Source organism: Cladophialophora carrionii, assembly GCF_000365165.1.
Source record: "Cladophialophora carrionii CBS 160.54 unplaced genomic scaffold supercont1.2, whole genome shotgun sequence".
In the NCBI taxonomy this organism is placed as follows: Eukaryota; Fungi; Ascomycota; class Eurotiomycetes; order Chaetothyriales; family Herpotrichiellaceae; genus Cladophialophora; species Cladophialophora carrionii.
In genome coordinates, this window is record NW_008481827.1 from 1960285 (window position 1) to 1978655 (window position 18371).

Sequence of the window (18371 nt, forward strand, 5' to 3'; positions counted from 1 at the left end):
CGACGGAGCAGGTAGAGGAGAGATAATATACTCCGTACACAGCCTACACAGTACCGATCTCGTCTAGGCACGGCGTCCAACCCGTGCACTCGTGAAACCGGAATCGAATCGAGGAACATAATCAGCCTACCCGGAGACGCTCAGCAGAGGTCATCCTCACCGCTGCTCTGAGCATCTCTTTCTTCCTCGGCACGGATATCGATCTTGACGCTCAATTTTCACCATGCTCCTCGTCGACTCCGCAACCATACCGCCCTGGGCGTACTTTGCCCTGGCGACAGCCCTCGTCACCGCATGGATCCTCAGCTTCCGCTACCAGAAGGGCCTGAACAAATATCCCGGTCCATTTGTCGCGTCGGTGACCAATTTCTGGCGTCTCTGGCAATGGCTCCGACACACCGACATGTGCTACTTCCCTAAAGTGGCCCAATATGGACGTATCATCCGCATTGGCCCCAATACATTGCTGTTCAACGATCCGGAGGCCATCAAGGATATATACATGACTCACTTTAACAAGGTAGGTACCGAAGGAGACGCAAAAGAGGTTTTCCGTCGGAGCCGTGATCACCCTGCCTATCTGTCTCTGAATTTACTCTACTCCGTTTCTCCCTCCATGTCTACACGCCAAAATAGGAACAGAGCCCCGCTAACGCAGAAAACAGTCCGACTTTTACAAAGTAGGCCAGGGCGTTTCCCGAGGCGTCGCCGTACCGAACATCTTCTCGACCACTGACCGATTGTACCACGCCAAACTGCGGCGGTCCGTGGCCAACGCGTTCGCACTCAGCACGCTGGTCAACTACGAGCCCTACGTCACCGACACGGTGGCGACGTTCCTCGCGCAGTTGAACGCCCGCTTTGCAGGACGGCCTGGCGAGGACGGCATCTGCGACATGTCCGAATGGACCAAGTATTTCGCCCTGGACGTCGTGAGCGCGTTGACCATGGGCAAAGGCTACGGGTTGTTAGAGGCCGGGTATGATCACATTGGGATCGTGGAGGCTAGGACGACGTTCCTGCGATATTTTACCATTGTAAGTTGGGACCTCTGACTCGCTCCGCCCGTCTACGAAAGCACGCGTAATGCATAAACGCAGAACAGCAAACGTAACTAACTTCAACACTTCCGCCAAGGTCAATAATGTAACCTGGCTGGATCGGGTGCTCAAAAAGAACCCCGTGCTGATGTGGCTGGGACGCCACGGTCTCTGGAACAGCGTCACAGCCACGGTGCCCATCGCGCTCCGCCAAATGGACGAGAAGAAGCGCACCTTCAAGGGCGTCGACGAGGACAGCAAGACGCGCGTCGACCTGCTGACCAAATTCCTGCAAGCCAAAGTCGACAACCCGGACATTGTCGACGACCGCGCCGTGCTGGGCTTGACGCTCAGCATGGTCAACGCGGGCAGCGGCACCGTGGCCACGACGCTCGCCGCCACGTTCTACTTTTTGCTGAAATACCCGGCCGTGATGAAGGCGCTGGTCGAGGAGATTGACGCGCATTTCGAGCCGGTTGCGGCGCCGCCCAAAGCCAAGGCCGAGGCCGATCATTCTGCGGCCGACTTCCACGACTACGTCGTCCCCTTTGCCGAGTCCCAAAAGCTGCCCCTCCTCGACGCCGTGCTCAAGGAGATCTTCCGCATCTGGCCCGGCCTGGGCATGCAGTTGATCGAGCGCCTGACGCCGCCCGAGGGCGCGCACATCCTGGGCGAATACATCCCCGGCAACATCATCGTCAGCTGCAACGCCTGGATCATGCACCGCCACAAGCCCACGTACGGCGACGACGTCGAGGTCTTCCGCCCGCAGCGCTGGCTGGACGCGTCGCCCGAGCAGTTGGCCGCCATGAACAAGGCCTTGCTGGTCTGGGGTGCCGGGCCGAATACGTGTATCGGGAAGAACATTGCGTTTCTGGAGCTGTTCAAGGTCATCCCCTCGGTGTTGAGGGTTTTTACGGTGAGTGAGAAGGACACGAAGCGTGATTGCACTGTTTTGCGTTGGTTTCCGATGGGACGTGTGTGTGAACGTCAAGGTGGGCGTGAAGGCGAGCCCGAACCAGAAGTCACATCAGGGAATCGATATGCGGCCCATGTTCGCGTCTTCTGTTGGTTTTGCTGTCCTATCCCGTTGTCATGCTGTCTAAGTCGTTCCTGGCTTGTTGTCGATGAATCCCTCTTGCTGACTTCTCGTCCTGCAGCTCGAACTCGCCGATCCGACAAAGGAATGGAAGGTGTTCAACCTGGGTGATCCGGAGCCATCGGAGTTTTTCGTGAGATTCAAGCCGCGCTACCGGAAGGCTTGATGAGCGATGAGGTAGAAGGTCTGAAGGCTGATGAGCGATGCGGCGGAAGGTCTGAAGGCCGGTGCGCTAGGGCGCTAGCAGGAAGGGCTGTTCAGTATACAGCTGTATACTGGGTCTTACGCTATACGGTATATATGATATGATCTGGCTGTCTACGATAGATGGTAGATTATCTGGATTAGCCTGGCTTGAGCTGATTTACAAGGCTTAACCAGACTATGAGCGGATAAATGAATGATAGAGTGGTGAATCGAATGATGCCATGGTGTCGGTTTCTCAATGCGCCTGCCATCTGGATATAGATGTATATGCATATGAATGAGTCGTTGACAGGTCAGCCGGTTTCATTCAGGATGTAGCCACGCTGGTCTTTCCGCGCAAACAAGAGGTGATGAACCGCTTGGATTCTCACCAGCCAATCATATCTAAACACTAACTGCTTCTTCTTCTCACTGTGTTACTCCTCGATTATAAGCAAACGAGTGGCTGCTCAGGAACTCTAGATCTCCATCAAGCATGAACTCGCCCAGCTCCATCCCCAGCGGCGACTGCTTGTTACTCTGGATCATTCCGTTGAACATGCCCGCCGCTGAAGTGTGAAGGAGCGCATAATCACCCGTTTGAGCCATTTGGGGATACGGATTCTGACCTTGGCCTTGGCCCTGGGCCTGGCTCTGCCGAAACGGGCCTTGCCAGTCGTTTGGCTGGGGGACGAGACCCTGGCCAATAGCTAGAATAAGTGTTAGTAGGAACACGGCCAACACAACAGCAGGGACATGCACTGTCTTACCTAAAGCGTGCACCACCTGCACAAACTGTTCTAGGTAGTCTCGACATCGCGCAATCATGCGATTGTCGTTGTCGAGATGACGGAGAGCCTCGATTGCCATGCCGAGATGGAGAGTCATGTCTTCGGTCGAGTCAGGCAGGGACATGCTCGGATCGTTGCTGGACGCCTTTTGGTCCACTTGGACGAGAACGCAAGCTCCCAATACCAGGGCTGCGTTGAACGCTGTGAAACCACGGGTGGTTAGATCGAGTCACCGATGCGAACGGAAGCACCTACTGTAGTAGAGTGAGAACCACCAGGCGCCCAATAAACCCCATTTTGCGCGGCCGGAGGCGGATTGCAAGGCGTTGAGGACAAGACATATGATTTCCTTGGCTGATCTGATTGCAATCTGGATATGTATAGTGCCGATTTGTTGGAGCAGGGAGAAATCCTGGTTGTCGACCGGATTGTTCAGACCTTCCAGGAATTTCACCAGCACTGGCCGGTGGAGCAGGATGCGGACATTCGTATACCTCAACGTGAGGATGAATCTGAGCCGAAGTTGCCGCCATGCATTATCGGTCGAGGTCTCTGCTGACGGCAAGCGCTCGGGCATTATATCCTGAGTAGCAATGAGTCTCATATGCGCCGGCAGCGCTCGTTGCCACTCCGAGAGCTGGTTCTCAATCTTGTAGACGAGAGCCACGGTGTCGACGGCATTGGCTTGGAACGAGCACGCCAGGTTCTGTCCGTACAGTGTATCGATGGTGGTGCACAGTACTTTGTACAGAGTGCTGCGATCGGAAAGGTTAGTTTTGTTATTGACAAGAGGCTCTTTGACTTACGCAGTGCCATTGAAGAAAGCGACGCTCAATGACTCTTTCCTGTCCCATGACTCTTTCCTGTCACCAGCTGTGATCCCGCCATTGAGGACGGAAAATGCAACGGGCAGTTCAAGCTGGACATAGCTGTCAGGGATAGATGCCGGTCTTCCAAAGGTCATGCTCAAAGTGCGATCGAGCATGATGCAGCCAAACCATGTTCGTTTCCGGACCTCCTGCTCGATCGCAGGGAATTCCTTCCCCAAGTCACTTGAATGGAGTCCAATTTGGAAGGCGGCTCGGACAGCCAGACCGTGCATCTTCCATGTTTGCACAGACTTCTGCGTCCCTTGGAGGTATTGGCCCATCAGGAGAAGAAGTATTACTGCGTACAATTAGTTTCAGATAGCCAACGGATAGAGTGGTCCTCACCAAGCTCGACACTGGCGCCTGCCCCATTCTGTGGCTTCTCATTGAACAGTCCGTAAGCCCTCTTATAGTACATCTCTGATTCAGCATCGGCTCTGAAAATGGTCGAGTCGACACTTCCGGGAGTTGTGCTGGTATCTCTCGCATGGACCGCGGCATGCGCAAAGACCATGTTCAGCAATGCCAGCCACGTCCGCCTCACACCTCTGAATTCATCCTTGCTCATCTGCTCGAAGGTTGCCATGAACGAAGGTTCGTGGATGTAGGGAAATAGTACGCCGGTGTTACTAAAGTACCACGCGAGGAGTTGTCGGGCGACGGAATCTGTGGGCAGCGCATAGATGTTGACCTTTTCATGCATATGATCGTGATGGGTAGGAGCCGGCGATGCTGGCCTCGACGCATTGACGAACCCTCCGGTATATGGGACCGAGTTGCGTTCTGCAGGCGACGGTTTCCACGGTTGGCTGTCGTTCGTCAGCCTCGCCACGGCTCGCGACACATTTCGGAGGAAGGCGATGTTGGACGAAGGGCCGAAGAAGGCGCAGTCCTCTTCATCGGCGAAGGTGACTGCGCCCATTCCATCGATGGGGTCTTCAGTGGTCTCGGCATCGTCAACGCTGTCGTCCCGCACGCACGCAGTGTCTGGCTGAGCTGTCTGGCCGGACGTGCCATTGGTCAGGGCGGCTGAACCCGGCGCAGCACCAGCGTCGGCATGCTGAGCGACAACGGCAGGGTCGCGGCTCTCAAGCGCCGAGAGGCGGCCTTCGACCAATTTCAGTCGGTCCTCGATTGACGACAAGTATCTGGCGGATCGATCAGCAAGCGGGAAACACGCGAAAACCCATGGCTCACGAGCCAACTTACTCCTTGCCGACGATGATATTCGAGTACGACGAGGATTGCTGGTAGACACACTCGAAGCCGAGCTCGATGCACAGCGAGCACTTGGGACGGGCGCCGTCGCACTGATGGTCCCCTTCCAGTTAGCGCCACGTGCTCCGACCACCAGACGCCGGTGCAGGGGAAGTGGTGATGGTGGCTTACACGTGATTTCCGCCCTCGACAGACGGTGCAAGCCAGCGCAACGCGTCGTCGTTTGCTGGGCGGATCTGTGCTCTCAGACAACTGGTCCGCCCCGGACGTGCCATTCTTGGACGGGGTCCATTCCGGCTCCAGGGCGCTGTGGCGACGCAGTTGGCTCCTGCTGCTGTGCAGGGCGGAGTGCAGCTCGTCTGACCGATCAGTTGGATAGGTGTTCTGGCGGATCATGGTTGCGCATCGACCGTCACATCAGCTCACATCACTCGGCGGGAAGCTTGACCGCGCAAGCGACGGGGGGAGTTGTAGGAAGGGAGGCGCTGGCGGTTGTGTGAGACTCTGTGGTCGGTTGCGCGTCCCGGGAGCTCAGCCTAAGGATAACGATGGCTCCTCACCTCCTCAAGCGCTGTCAATCGGCTTTCTTCCCCAAGTGTCGAGTCTCCAACGGGGCAACGACGGTCGGCTGCCTGTTCGTCCCACGAGCAGCGTGCGGCTCTGTGGCGGCGGGTGCGACTGTTCGGCCGACTGCAATGCTCTTCTGATGGCAGTCCCAAGGATATCTACGGGATATGATAAAGTCGATGGCAGCCGCTCGTCGAGAACGATCAGAGACTTTAGACGTCGCGCTTAGCTTAGGGGCATGCGGGGTACACGCTCTAGATTGCTCCAGCCCAAGCAGTTAGCAGGGCGATTGTTCGACTGGGAAGCTTGCCGACACTTACCCGTGAATCGGGGAGCAGAGCAGAGACAGTCACGAGGACGGTTTGGAGAAGTGAAGTAGCTGCGCCGTCTGAGAGTCACAATGATTTGGGCATTGGAACCAGCAACGAAGGAAGATCTCAATGGTTTGGCCAGAGCAGCAACAAAGTAAGAGTCTCAGTGAGGAATAATGACATGACGCTGTGGTGAGTGCACGGTGAAACAAAACTGACTTTGACCTCACTCTACCTTGACAGGAACGTGTCGCGAACTTCACAGTAGAAATCATATCAGACCAACACTTGAGAAGTCTCTTCTTTACTACAGTCGTTCAATTCCTTCTCCTTACATCTTTTGGTCCATGCACCTCAAAGGTGCCTTCGACACATAAGCAGGATATCTCAAGGCCATTCTGCGTGTAGATGTAACCTTGAAAGACGGGCGCATCTTCAAGTTCTCAGGTATTGAGTAGGTAATTATCAAGGTTCAAGTACGGGACAAGGTGTTGACTATTAAGTGAAACGCACAGTATTTACAACTACTGTCCATACCGATACTGCATTCTTCCCATCTCCTCGATGTTGTCACAATCCCATTTCTTCTCCGTACCCGTCCTGTGACCTTGCCTGCTAAAGCACACGCCAACAGACGCTTTCTCACACCCACACGTACTATCTCCTACCTATGCAACAGCTGCACTGACACTCCGCAAGATCATCAAGCACACACGTAACTACGCTCCGCCGCCGCATCACCGCCCCGATACCGCGACCTCGACGGGAAAGGACAAAGATTCCGCGTCCTCGTCACGACGACCCCATCATCTCCCACGCTCTGAATACTCGCGTCCAGTACATCTGGCGCGACTCCCTTCTCAACCCACGCCACCACCGCGGCAAGAGGATCGACGGGCACAGCACCAGGTGGTGTGCCCGTCAATGCACCTGCTCCGCAATGATCGACGCCAGGGGCGAGAAACGTGCGATAGAAGCCAGCCACCGCGGACGCATTGCCGTGCCCGACGACCCGTTCAACCATGCGGTGGTACTCCACTGTCCCGGCTGGGAAGATGAGCTGATCGGCCTCGCCGTGCCAGACGATGGCTTTCCCTCCTGCGGCCCGGAAACGAGACAAATCCGGGTTATAGCCCCCGATGAGGGCGCCGTATTCGTGCTGCGACGCTTTGAACAGCTGCGCGAACGAGGCGTAGCCTACGGTTGTCGTGTCGAAGTTGGGATCCTTTTTCACAAAGTATTTAATCCATGCGTCGTTGACGAAGAAAGGGTATCCGACGGTCCTGCCCTCGCTGTCTGTTGTCGTGTTGGCGAGGCTGTCCAGCGCGGCTCCAGCATTGAGAGCGTATTTGTGAGTGAGTGCCGGTCCTTTCGGGCCGGCGACGATCTTGGCCAGCACGGAGGCAATCCTGGGTGTAACTGTTTCTTCTTGTTGTCCGTCCTCGCAGTGAAAGGTCGACCCGACCATTGCGTGAGCATCGAACTTACACGCCTGGGGGCTTGAAATGATGCCGTCGGTTAGACCGTCCAGGGAGTCGCACGCCGCTATGCTCGCGTTGGTGAAGGCCTGCAGCAAGCATCTGCTGGGATAGATCCCCTCCTCCTGCATGACCACCTGCGGCCACTGTTCTGCAATGACATATCTTGCCCAGTCGATGGCGGGCGCCCCGGCGACAATCCCGTCAAAGTCCTCCGGGTGCGTCTGTGCGGCCATCAGACCTTGTCTTCCGCCCGTGGAGCAGCCATTCCAGTACGAATGATGTGGTTCCCTGCCGTAGTATTGTGTCGCGATGGCTTTGCCGGCCACCGCCATGTCGTGGACAGACCTCGACGCGAAATTCAGCAGTAAAGCCTTGTCCACGTTGCCCTGGCCATCCAGGGCCCATGCGGCCGGAGTATAAGGATCGCCTGACAGCCCTGCATCGGTCGAGGCGGCAGCGTAGCCCAGGGTCACCACGGGAGCGAGGCTGAGCTCAAAGAATCCTGCCGCGTAGCCGCTGCCGCCGGTACCGAGAAAGCGTCCGTTCCAACCGGTGGATGGCAACCACACTTTGACCTTGACGGTATCGTTGGCGCCCGAATGCGAGAGGACAATATCGACACTGCAGATGTCGAGTCCGGTTACGTTGGTGTTCAGAAGCGGAGGACTGGCGAGCACCGACGCGTTCGGCAGATGTTGCGATTGTATCGATATCACGGTCGCGCCGGGGATGGTAGGCTTCGTTAGGCGATCGCATGGGGTGCTTTCGGCGACACTTTTTGCACCTGCTAGGAGATGAAAGCACGCGAACACTGCGGCAAAAGGCTGCAGGGTTCTTCTCAGGCTCGACATTCTGGCGACCTGATTTCCAGACGTGGTTTCCAGCCCTGGAATAGAGAGTGCTTGTTCGGTAATTCTTGCGGCGAGAACATTTCCAACCAGGACGTCTCCTTCTTATATCACCGGTTGCATGCCCGAGCCACCGCTGCTGCCGGTGGACCATTGCCGTCGTTGCGTCTGGGCGGGCGTATTCGTGGGGGCTTGGTACCACTCTCCCGCGCCATGGATGCCGTAGACTGCGATTGAGATTGATGTACACGCCTAGTCATAGCTAGTGACGGTGTAGGTTCGGAAGCTGGGTGTGCCCGGATCTTGGCGTCTCGACTAGTTGCGAGGTTTGTTGGTATAGATCTCGCTCGTGTGAGATTTTGACAACTGGCGGGTTGATGTCGGCATGCTGACATAACGTGGCTGTGACAAGCTCAACGCCCGAGCTTACACGAAATGCCCTAGTCAACACCTGCAGATGCAGATGCGCTCTACGGGACATATGGACGGATACTCGGTTCGCCAGCAATGATGACTTTTTTTGTGGTCGGCATGACGGATCTCTTTGCAAACCGCACGTCCTTCACGGATGACTTGACCACCTCATCACGGTCTGCAGCTGCCGCACGCCTTCGTACAAGCGTGGCGGCTCTTCGCTAACAATGGGGCTCTGCAGTTGGAGTCTCTACCTGTGACATCTACACTGTATTCCACATCAATAAGACGCCCCCAGCGTGTGACAATGTGGATCACTTAGAGGACATGTTAGACCAGGTCAAAGTGAGGGGGGGACCTCGAAGGCAGTGCATATTATTACTCGCCACAGCGTTTCGATCACGCTCGAGCGGACCTTCGTGGCAGGTTGGATCTCCATTGTGGCGGAGAGACCGGCGGGCATACTGTAACACACACATGATTATGCCTTCAGGCTCGTCAGGGAAGATAGTCATCATTGGGCTTGCTGATATCGGCCAAACCACAGCGCGCGGACCAGCAGGAGCGGTCTTCTGTACGGTATACTCTGTACGTCCGACTCGAAAAAGAGAGCACAGGTGAAGCAGTATCCCGCGTGGGAAGTGGGAGTCATCTATCCTCTCCGCAGTATACTCCGTAAAGGAAATGGAAAGGAGAGATCGTTCCGAAATATTGATGACTGCTCGGCGAAGTGGTAGCATTGGAAATTGGAGACACAGTAAATTGCAGCAGCTCCCCTCCAGGGCGCCTCTATCGGATGACAGGCTGGTGTTTTAGGCGCTCTTACTTTAAAACTTAGGCAGTCCCTACCTTATCCTGCAGGGCTTCGGTCCCTCCCCCCCAGGGCTTAGAGTACCTAGGAAACCAAGTCGCCGCCCGAGCCGCCAACGGCCCGCCAGAACAGGGACAATACGACGTCGGCTCCCCCGTTTCCCTACGCAGCTACCCGACGGACCAGATGGCTGAACGAAGTGTTACCACGAACAGACATTCATGAATCTACGTCTAACCACTGTATCGTTTTGCCATGGTCTAACCATGCAGATGTTGTTTCAGACAAGCCTCCACCTCTTCCACTGTGGTATCGGCGTCCAGCAGCATCAGAATATGCTGATCAGGACGGACCAGCAGACCTCCTCCAACCTGCAAGCCGGCACCCTTCAACCACTGTTGCCCAGCCTCTCCCACGACGTCAAAATCTTTTCCCGGAACGCATGTCTTGATCCCCGGAACCTGCAGTTCGCCTACGAGCGTGAGTTTGTCCAAGTCGCACAGATCCAGCGTACTATATTGGCGTAACTCGACGTCTTCCGGCGAAAACTCTTCCACATACGAGACATCCACCGGCTTCAGAGGGCTGCATGGCAGGCGTATCCAAGCATGCGGCAACCTGGCACCGACCTGGAACTTCGGCGTATACCTCGAAGCGTGTGGTGGGATTGTGTCACTGCCGTAAACATACCCTATGTGGAGTTCAAGCTATCCTCCGGTCAGCGTAACCTCAGAAACAGGCCTGGTATATGTTCGCACATTGTCAAAATGTTCTCTCTGCCCTTCAATGCCTAACGCGATGGCCTTCATTTTCTCCGGGTCCTTGATGTTCGCGTACAGATTTCTTCTCGCCGCCACCACGTCCTCGCCAATCCCGAGTGTTTTCAAGAGGGCAAAGATCTGCTTTCCATTCTTCACGCTTTGCATTGAGTTGACAATTGCGACAGGTCGTCTTTCTGTCTCGTACGTATCGAGGAGACTGTCTCCAGCCAGACCTTTGAGGACGAATGCAATTTTGTAGGCTAGATTGTGGACATCGGCCAAGCCGGCTACCCTGTTGTTAGTACAAAAAGCCTGTAATAGGACAAGGCCCACGCGGCTTCGATTAGGAAAGTACAAGTACTGGAGGACACTCACAGTTGAGCCCAAGACCACCCGTTGGTGGGAATGAATGAGCAGCATCTCCAGCTCTGGCTTGTTGTTAGGCGGCGGAACATCCCTTGCACATGCAACTCACAAGAAGACGTTTCCTTTCCTGTACGACCTTGCCACCTTTCGGCTGAGAAGCCACGGTCGGTACGAAAGTATGTCGAAAGGTACGTCTATCCCAAGCGCACTAACAACGACCTTGCGGCAAAGCTCTTGATTCCAGCTCTCAACCGGGTTCAAGTTAGCCTGGAACAATGTGTCAGACAATAGCCACGCGGTACTCGGCAGTAACTGACATCGAAGTTGCTGATCAAGACCGCATTCCCCGAGAGTTCGTATGCGATGATGAATCTGCGTTGTTGTGAGCATCACAACCTATATCTAGATGAAGAGAGAGCCGCAAACGCAGCACACGGGGTTTTCTCACCCTGAGGCCAAGGGGTCCATTATCCAATGTAGCATACCGACTCGTTCTCCGACAATAGCCCGAAGGTCGGCGTTGAAGTGGATGGTCATCATGGTCTCATCTCCGGGTCGTCAGTATCGACAGGTGGCTCATTGGGGCGCCCTTACACGAATCTTCACCATCACTCTCAATTCCCAAGGACGTGCGTACCTTGCTTCTTGGACCGTCGCAAGCGATAAGGTATTTCGACCGTACCTGGAATCGCAGCCCCGTAGCTCGCTCTTCCACCGTTGTCGTCACTCCGTCCAGGTCCTGCGACGTGAGGAGCAGATTCCCGGTCTAGAGGGGTCATTGGACACGGACCTGTTCTAATGATACAAAGGAGACACCCTTGCGGAGATCCACCCTAGGATCTTTGACGAGTACATCCGTGACAAAGTCCTCGAAGACTGGCTGCTGGATGTTGAGGATCATCTTCTCTCATCAGTCATATGTCGCTATTGTACATGGTCGGTGACAGACCTCTGGTGTATGTTCTAGGACGTCCACGTCCATACGCTCGTACGGTAGCACCCCAACTTGTTGACCACTGAGATTTGTAAGGAAGTTGACCCAAAACGCGTCACGTCTCCTCGTCCCTAGCTGCCGTATTTTCTTCACGTCCAGGTGGAATTGTCGCAACAGCTCCAGAGATCGAGGTGAAAGTGCATGCGCTTTGGGTGCTCCAAGTCTCTCAGGAAATCTCTCTACTACCAAGCATCTCACTTGTATTGTCAGCTGCCACAATTCTTCAATAGAGCCTGGTGTACGTGCCTCCAAGTTGGGATAAGAGATGGGCTTGAGACAGGCCTGTTGGACCGCCACCGATGATCAGAACTGGGACGTTTAGAGATTCTTGCAATGTCTCCGTTGGCACAGAAAGAGGTCGACTCAAGCCGGCATCGTTTGGGGGACTGAGCACGGAGATTCCCATATCAGAAACGGGGCAGTTTACGAGAGGCTAGCCGGTGGTGAAATTCTGGTCATGTTCATTGAGAACGTCACACCAGTGGTAGGTCGAGTTCCCTTTAAACATCAAGCGAATCGGCGGGGAATTTGTGTGGAGGAGAACTTCCAGCGGAGAAGTAAACAAAGTTTTGGTGGAGACCTGTGCCAGAGTCAGAGGAGAAAGCGGCGGAGAAAACGGAGGTGTGCGCGGGGCCATTTCACCAAATACTGACCGTGCTGAGGCTTAAAAATGAAAGTCCATCAGAGCTTTGCAGTCTTGTGTAGACCCCTCAAGATAGCTGTTTGCTTCAGTCGACTGCATCTAAGTATAGCGCAGCGATAGTTCTTCCAGACCACGGTGCATCTCGTACGAAACACCCCATAGCTCTTCGAGAGTCTTCAGAATCCTCGAGAAAAGGTTGATGTCGTATAGAAGATTGATGCACCTCCCATGCTTTTGCAACCTCCCATTGAGATATTGTCGAACCTCATGTACAAGCTCGGGTTCCTCGCTGTTCGGGGGGGTGTCGAGGTCGTTAGGGATGACGCTCTCCCAACCCTCAGTTTCTGGGAGACTGATGGTTGAAACACCACCCAGGAGGAACGCGGAGTACATCATGGCGGCGCTAAAGACTGCCATAGGTATATCGATCCTCTGTGTTTGCACAAATGGAAGATTCTGTAATATACCGTAGATGCTGAAGGCGTGGAGAAGTCCAAGGCGTGCTCTGCTGGTAGAAACCCAGGACGATAGATCCAAAGGTGGCACTCTCCGGGCACTTATAACGTGCTGGTTGATATTGTACTTCTGAAACAACGCTCGACACAAAGGATTCAGGTCCACCACCATATGCAGGCAGATGGTATGCCACCGTAACAGAGCGACGTCTTTTTCAACAGAGGAGAGAGACTTGCTTTGAACCACGAACGTGTGCAACTTTCGCAAAGCACGGGAAATATCATGTTCGGAGGGCATTCCGATCACTTCTGGAGGAGATGCTATTCGCTCCGCTGATAAGGCTTTGAGACCCTCGAGTAATACCGAGGCTGTGAACGAGGAAAGTGAGGTTGCCGGATGGCGAACATGCACATTCTCGGAGAAGAGAGAACAGAACATTTCAAAAAAAGGTCGTGGGTCGTTTTTCTGATTCAACATTTCCGTTCTCCAAGTTACGGCGTCCTGAGCGCCGAATATGGCATCATTCGCGGGTGCTGGTAGGCAATGTGATGTGTGTCGTTGGGAGGGAGCGCTTGTGTAGTCTGAAAGCTGGGCGTCAAGAACATAATGGCCTGAGTTGCGTTAGGGTAATCAATATGCAAATGGCAACAGTCAAGATCGTTTCAACAAGAACACTCTTTTCGAGGACGTGCTCACCAAGCAAGGCCCGGAGCTGGGTCTCTTTCGCGGCCCACACTTTCCATTCCTCCTCAACGACATCCTCAGTTGCAGAGCGGTCCAATGCAGGAGCCTCACTGTCTTTGTCGGCTTGAAGATCGAACATGCCGGTTTCACGTGCCCAGAAAAACCCGAGACTGTGAAACACCTGTGCTGTCTTGCGGAGTTTAATATTCTGCACCTTCAGCATTGGGTCACCAGAAATGAGTTGCTTCTTACTCGAGAAAGTGTTGCATATACCTGACCCAGTAGAGCCGTGAGAACTAGTTGGATACCAGGACAAATATCGTAGGGGCCACGGTGCCGGATGAGGCTCGACCACTCGATAAGTAGTCAGAATCGCAGGGAACGTTGCACATTTCGGCAACGAAAGCTCACCGATGTAGCCACAGCAGTGTGCGCCAAGCGCCACAGAGCCTCGCCCTTTCAGGGATTAGCTGTAGGACTTACAAAAGCTACATCTCACACCTTTGCTACGCAGTCCTTCTTGCCCATAAATAAGGATCCGAGGGCAATTGCGTTCAGCAGTAGAGGAGAAGTCCAGTCTCTGAAGACAAACGTCGGGCGGTGGACGACAGGAAAATTCGGGACGAATTGAGTGAAGAACATGTGGAGGCAGCCGTCAAGGAAAACACTGGTCAAACCCAGACTCTGAGCCGTCGATGTGACATCGCCAGACTTGTAAGGTGAGTGGTGTTCCGGGTTGTGGGAACCGACCTACCGTGGAGTTGATGATGTGGCTTAACGATTGTACCGCATGATTCCCACCATGCAGATGGTCTTGATTCGAGTCGAAGGTCAACCATGAAGCGACTGGGTGTGACTCGAGGTCGGTTGTACCGCAGACGATGGACTGGGAAGGAAGGACTTCCAGGGCGGGGAGCGTGGTAAACTCGGCAGAGAGAATTGAGTTGAGGAGGTCTTCGGAATCTGGCCAATTCAAGGAGCCGAAAGGCTCATGGTCCAGCTGCATTCCATCTGCCACCTCTTGATATGTTGAGTTTGGAGCATCACAATTTCGCCTTGGCGACGACGCATCGTCCGGGGACGTTCTCGCCCCGGATTGCGATTGCGGTCGGCCATTTTCGGTTCGAAGATCTTGTCCAGGAGACTGAGTGTTCACGGATGCTCCAGTGTGTCGTCTACTGTGACGCGAAAGACTATCAAGTCTCGTGAACTGCGTGCCGCACGCGTCGCAGACATATGGCCGAGACCCTGTATCTGAAGACCATCAGCAGCAAATACAGGGCCGGCGACGCCAAACTCACGGGATCGTTCATGCCTCTGTGGGAGATTGTCTTAGTCTCGCCGTCCACCCTACGGATCCAGACTTACGATAAGATGCTCTCTCTTGCCATAGGTCTTGCCACACCGAGGGCACACATGTATCCGGCCCGTCCTGGTTGAAGACATATTCGAAAACAGCTGGAGGGGCAAGATGTGGGGACGGGCTGGAGTGTTCGGATGAGAGAAAACCAAGAGCGAGCAGTGACAAAGTGCAGACGGGGAAATTGAGAGAAACGCGGAGACGCGTCTGTCGGATAAACCTTGATCCGATATTCCGCAGTTCCCCCCGCTATTACCCCGTACTCAGTAAAACACCAGTCAATCATTTCAGCAGAGCAGTCAGGGCATAGAATGATGTTGCTGGTCGGAACTGCTGTACTAACGCGCTTTGAAGCGTTGCTGAGAAGTGTTGAATATCCCACGCGTGCGCCAGGCTCTTCCATAGCACGACATCTTTCAAGTAACTAGGTCGCATCAAGTCACCCTACAGTCGCATCTTCTCCACCACACCACAGCGACAATGCTTCGCTGGGCAGCCACGTTCTCTGCAACCTCGAATTGGTCCTCACAGCACCTCTTGCGATTGTCTGTCGTTCCTGACGGGCCCTATCGACGCAGTTTCAGATCGCGGCCATCATTCCCAACCTTGCCGACCGTGTCTTCATCTTGCTCTCCAGAGGAGCGAATATCTCGATGCACAGACACTCAAAACTCAGGCGACGAAGTCGGATTTATGCTGCAATTAATCGGGAAAATCTGACCGTTGATCTCATGGCGATGTACCTGGAAGTGATCGTAACTTCGCTGTCGCGGCATGCTCGATTCTTTGCAAGCCAAGCAAGGTGGTAGGCTCTGATCAGGTGAACTACGAGCCACCAGGCATGCATTATGGTGGTACCCTCTTAACAGATCATGTTTTCGACCCAGGGCACCGCATTGTTCGAGGTGGCCACGAACTTTGCCAACAGTGCGTCAGCAGAGCAGAGCCTTTATGTGGGAAATCCGACAGTCGGAGTTCGAGTAAGATGATAGTGGAATCTCTTCCTCGGCAGAATCCCCTTTCCAAGTGAGGGTTCGGTTACATTGTCTCGGCGTAACCTTGACTATTTCAGGCATGGGAGACGAAGGAGATCCGCCCTTCCTCCGCCAATAAAGGCCTACAATCTCTTATTCATCTGCATAACGACGGATAAATGTTGCACAAGGCAGCATACGACGTGGGTCTCTGTTGCTGCAACTAGCGTTCGCGTGGACAAGCATTTTGTCTCCTATCTTAAGCCACTTTGACTGCTGCTTCATCTCTTGTCGCACACACCACGATGAGACAACAAATCCAACTCGAGCTGTCGCCGGTTCCGTAACACCTTTGAAATATGGCTGACAACAAAGAAGGCATTGAGGAGGCGCCCCCAGCCACAGATTTTATCGTGGATTGGGATGGCGATAATGACCCGGAGAATCCTCTGAACTGGCCGTCACGGCGTAAAGCGGCCAATATTGCCCTTCTTTCTTGCCTGACCTTCGTCATGTAAGTTGTTTTCTTGTGAGAAACGTATGTAGGTGAAATTGACACGTGTCCCAGGCCCCTTGCAAGCAGCATGTTTGCCCCTGGTATCCCCAGCGTCATGGAAGACTTCAACAGCTCCAGTGTCATCCTGGCCGCATTCGTGGTCTCAGTCTATCTTATAGGCTATGCGTTTGGACCTTTGGTCTGTGCACCGATGTCGGAGATCTATGGACGATGGCCTGTGTATCAGGTCACAAACGTGCTATTCATCATCTTCACCGTCGCATGCGCCGTGGCGCCTTCATTGGACAGCCTCATCGGCTTCCGCTTCTTGGCCGGTGCCGCGGGCTCGGCTCCTTTGGTGCTGGGAGGAGGAAGCGTGGCGGATATGTACTCGCGCGAAGAACGTGGGTCGAAGATGGCTGTCTTCTCGATTGGTCCATTGATCGGCCCTGTTGCAGGTGAGGACTGCAATTATGGGATCCTGCATCGAGATCCAGCTAACCGCAAGAAACAGGTCCTGTGGCAGGTGCCTTCCTCTCTCAAGGTGAGTTCCCTAGACGGACTCCAGGGAAGCATTGACGTGGCGTCGAGACCCGAGGAGGCTAACCAAGCCCTACAGACGTTGGCTGGCGGTGGGTTTTCTGGGTGATCACTATTGCGGTGCGTATGTCGCATCCTGCTTACCACAATGGCGAACTAACATACTCAAGGCCGGGATCGTCACAATCCTCTGCCTCCTCTTTATGAAAGAATCCTATGCCCCAGTTCTCCTCGAGCGCAAGGCTGCAAAACTCCGCAAGTCGACGGGCAATCTACAATACCGTTCAAAGATGTCGTCCGGAGATGATCCTCGCACAGCATTGGTGAAAGCACTGATCCGCCCGACCAAGATGTTTCTCCTGTCCCCGATCGTCTTCATCTTTGTGGTATGCTATCAGCGCCTTGAAACATTCCGCACTTGGGCCAAGATGCTGAATAAACTCACAGATCTACGTCTCCATTATCTACGGCTACCTGTACCTCCTCTTCACCACCATCACAGAAATCTACGAAGGGACGTATGGCTTCAACACAGGTCTGGCCGGCCTCTCGTATCTCGGCATCGGCGTGGGCATGTTCCTCGGTCTCGGCATTTTTGGCGCAACGAGCGACAAACGCATCCAAGCGAAGAAAGCCAAAGGTGATGTATCGCCGGAAATCCGACTCGAAGGGCTGATTCCCGCGGCAATATGCATTCCAGTTGGCTTGTTCTGGTACGGTTGGTCGGCCGAGAAGCAGATCCACTGGATTATGCCTATCATTGGCACGGGATGGGTTGGATTGGGCTTGATTGGCATTTTCGTGAGTCCTGGAGCTTCTCTCTATTCTTTGCATTCCGCTAACGATGAGGACGGTAGTTGGCCGTGCAGACGTATCTCGTTGATTGTTATCCCTTGTTCGCTGCAAGTGTTACTGCCGCAAACACAGTCGTGCGGTCACTTACTGGTGCTTTCCTCCCGCTCGCAGGACGGCCGTTGTACTCAAGTCTCGGTCTTGGATGGGGTAACTCGGTACTAGGCTTCATTGCCCTGGCGATGGTGCCACTACCGTTTGTGTTTATGAAATTCGGTGCTCGGCTACGAACGCATCCACGGTTCCAAGTCAACTTTTGAAGAGACGATGATCTTGGATGGGAGATACGGGCAATGCTGTTTCACGTCGGGGGCCCACTAAACTGGCCACGAGTGAAGCCTGACAACAAGCATGGAACAGATTCATCGCCAACTGCCGTCGACACTATCAGTTCACATGGTAGAGGAGTAAAGGAACCTCACCGTGGATACTGTCCGCACAGATGCAGCGTCACGAGATTCTCCCTCAAGCATCTCGGCTTCACATTTCATGATGTTTGGCATGTTTCAAAGCCTCCGAACAGCCACTTCTTGACATCGCATGAGCCAGCCAGCGGAAAATCCAGCCCACGGAGAAGTCTTCATCGTCCACCAGCCCTACCATCAAGCAT

At 54.3% G+C, this 18371-nt stretch overlaps 6 protein-coding genes across 6 annotated transcripts; 2 read left to right on the plus strand and 4 right to left on the minus strand.

Annotated features, from left to right (window-relative positions):
- Positions 1-223: 223 nt before the first annotated feature.
- G647_02781 (uncharacterized protein) lies at positions 224-2305 on the plus strand (the record flags this gene model as incomplete). Its single annotated transcript, XM_008727127.1, has 4 exons — positions 224-520; positions 666-1037; positions 1138-1959; positions 2201-2305. The coding sequence occupies 4 exons, from the start codon at positions 224-226 to the stop codon at positions 2303-2305; spliced, it is 1596 nt and encodes a 531-aa protein (XP_008725349.1).
- Positions 2306-2754: 449 nt separating this feature from the next.
- G647_02782 (uncharacterized protein) lies at positions 2755-5599 on the minus strand (the record flags this gene model as incomplete). The annotated part of the gene is made up of 7 exons (XM_008727128.1): positions 2755-3035; positions 3096-3317; positions 3372-3871; positions 3923-4283; positions 4331-5133; positions 5195-5295; positions 5375-5599. 7 exons carry the CDS (start codon positions 5597-5599, stop codon positions 2755-2757), a joined length of 2493 nt encoding a protein of 830 aa, XP_008725350.1.
- A 1185-nt stretch (positions 5600-6784) lies between these two features.
- G647_02783 (uncharacterized protein) lies at positions 6785-8413 on the minus strand (the record flags this gene model as incomplete). Its single annotated transcript, XM_008727129.1, has 1 exon — positions 6785-8413. The coding sequence occupies one exon, from the start codon at positions 8411-8413 to the stop codon at positions 6785-6787; it is 1629 nt and encodes a 542-aa protein (XP_008725351.1).
- A 1482-nt stretch (positions 8414-9895) lies between these two features.
- G647_02784 (uncharacterized protein) lies at positions 9896-11663 on the minus strand (the record flags this gene model as incomplete). Its single annotated transcript, XM_008727130.1, has 8 exons — positions 9896-10342; positions 10394-10683; positions 10772-10824; positions 10872-11029; positions 11080-11134; positions 11211-11310; positions 11357-11501; positions 11553-11663. The coding sequence occupies 8 exons, from the start codon at positions 11661-11663 to the stop codon at positions 9896-9898; spliced, it is 1359 nt and encodes a 452-aa protein (XP_008725352.1).
- An 835-nt stretch (positions 11664-12498) lies between these two features.
- On the minus strand, positions 12499-14545 carry G647_02785 (uncharacterized protein; the record flags this gene model as incomplete). Its single annotated transcript, XM_008727131.1, has 6 exons — positions 12499-13466; positions 13552-13747; positions 13792-13893; positions 13951-13995; positions 14041-14250; positions 14294-14545. 6 exons carry the CDS (start codon positions 14543-14545, stop codon positions 12499-12501), a joined length of 1773 nt encoding a protein of 590 aa, XP_008725353.1.
- A 1687-nt stretch (positions 14546-16232) lies between these two features.
- G647_02786 (uncharacterized protein) lies at positions 16233-18021 on the plus strand (the record flags this gene model as incomplete). Its single annotated transcript, XM_008727132.1, has 7 exons — positions 16233-16387; positions 16442-16827; positions 16884-16913; positions 16989-17029; positions 17080-17295; positions 17357-17710; positions 17767-18021. 7 exons carry the CDS (start codon positions 16233-16235, stop codon positions 18019-18021), a joined length of 1437 nt encoding a protein of 478 aa, XP_008725354.1.
- Positions 18022-18371: the final 350 nt, after the last annotated feature.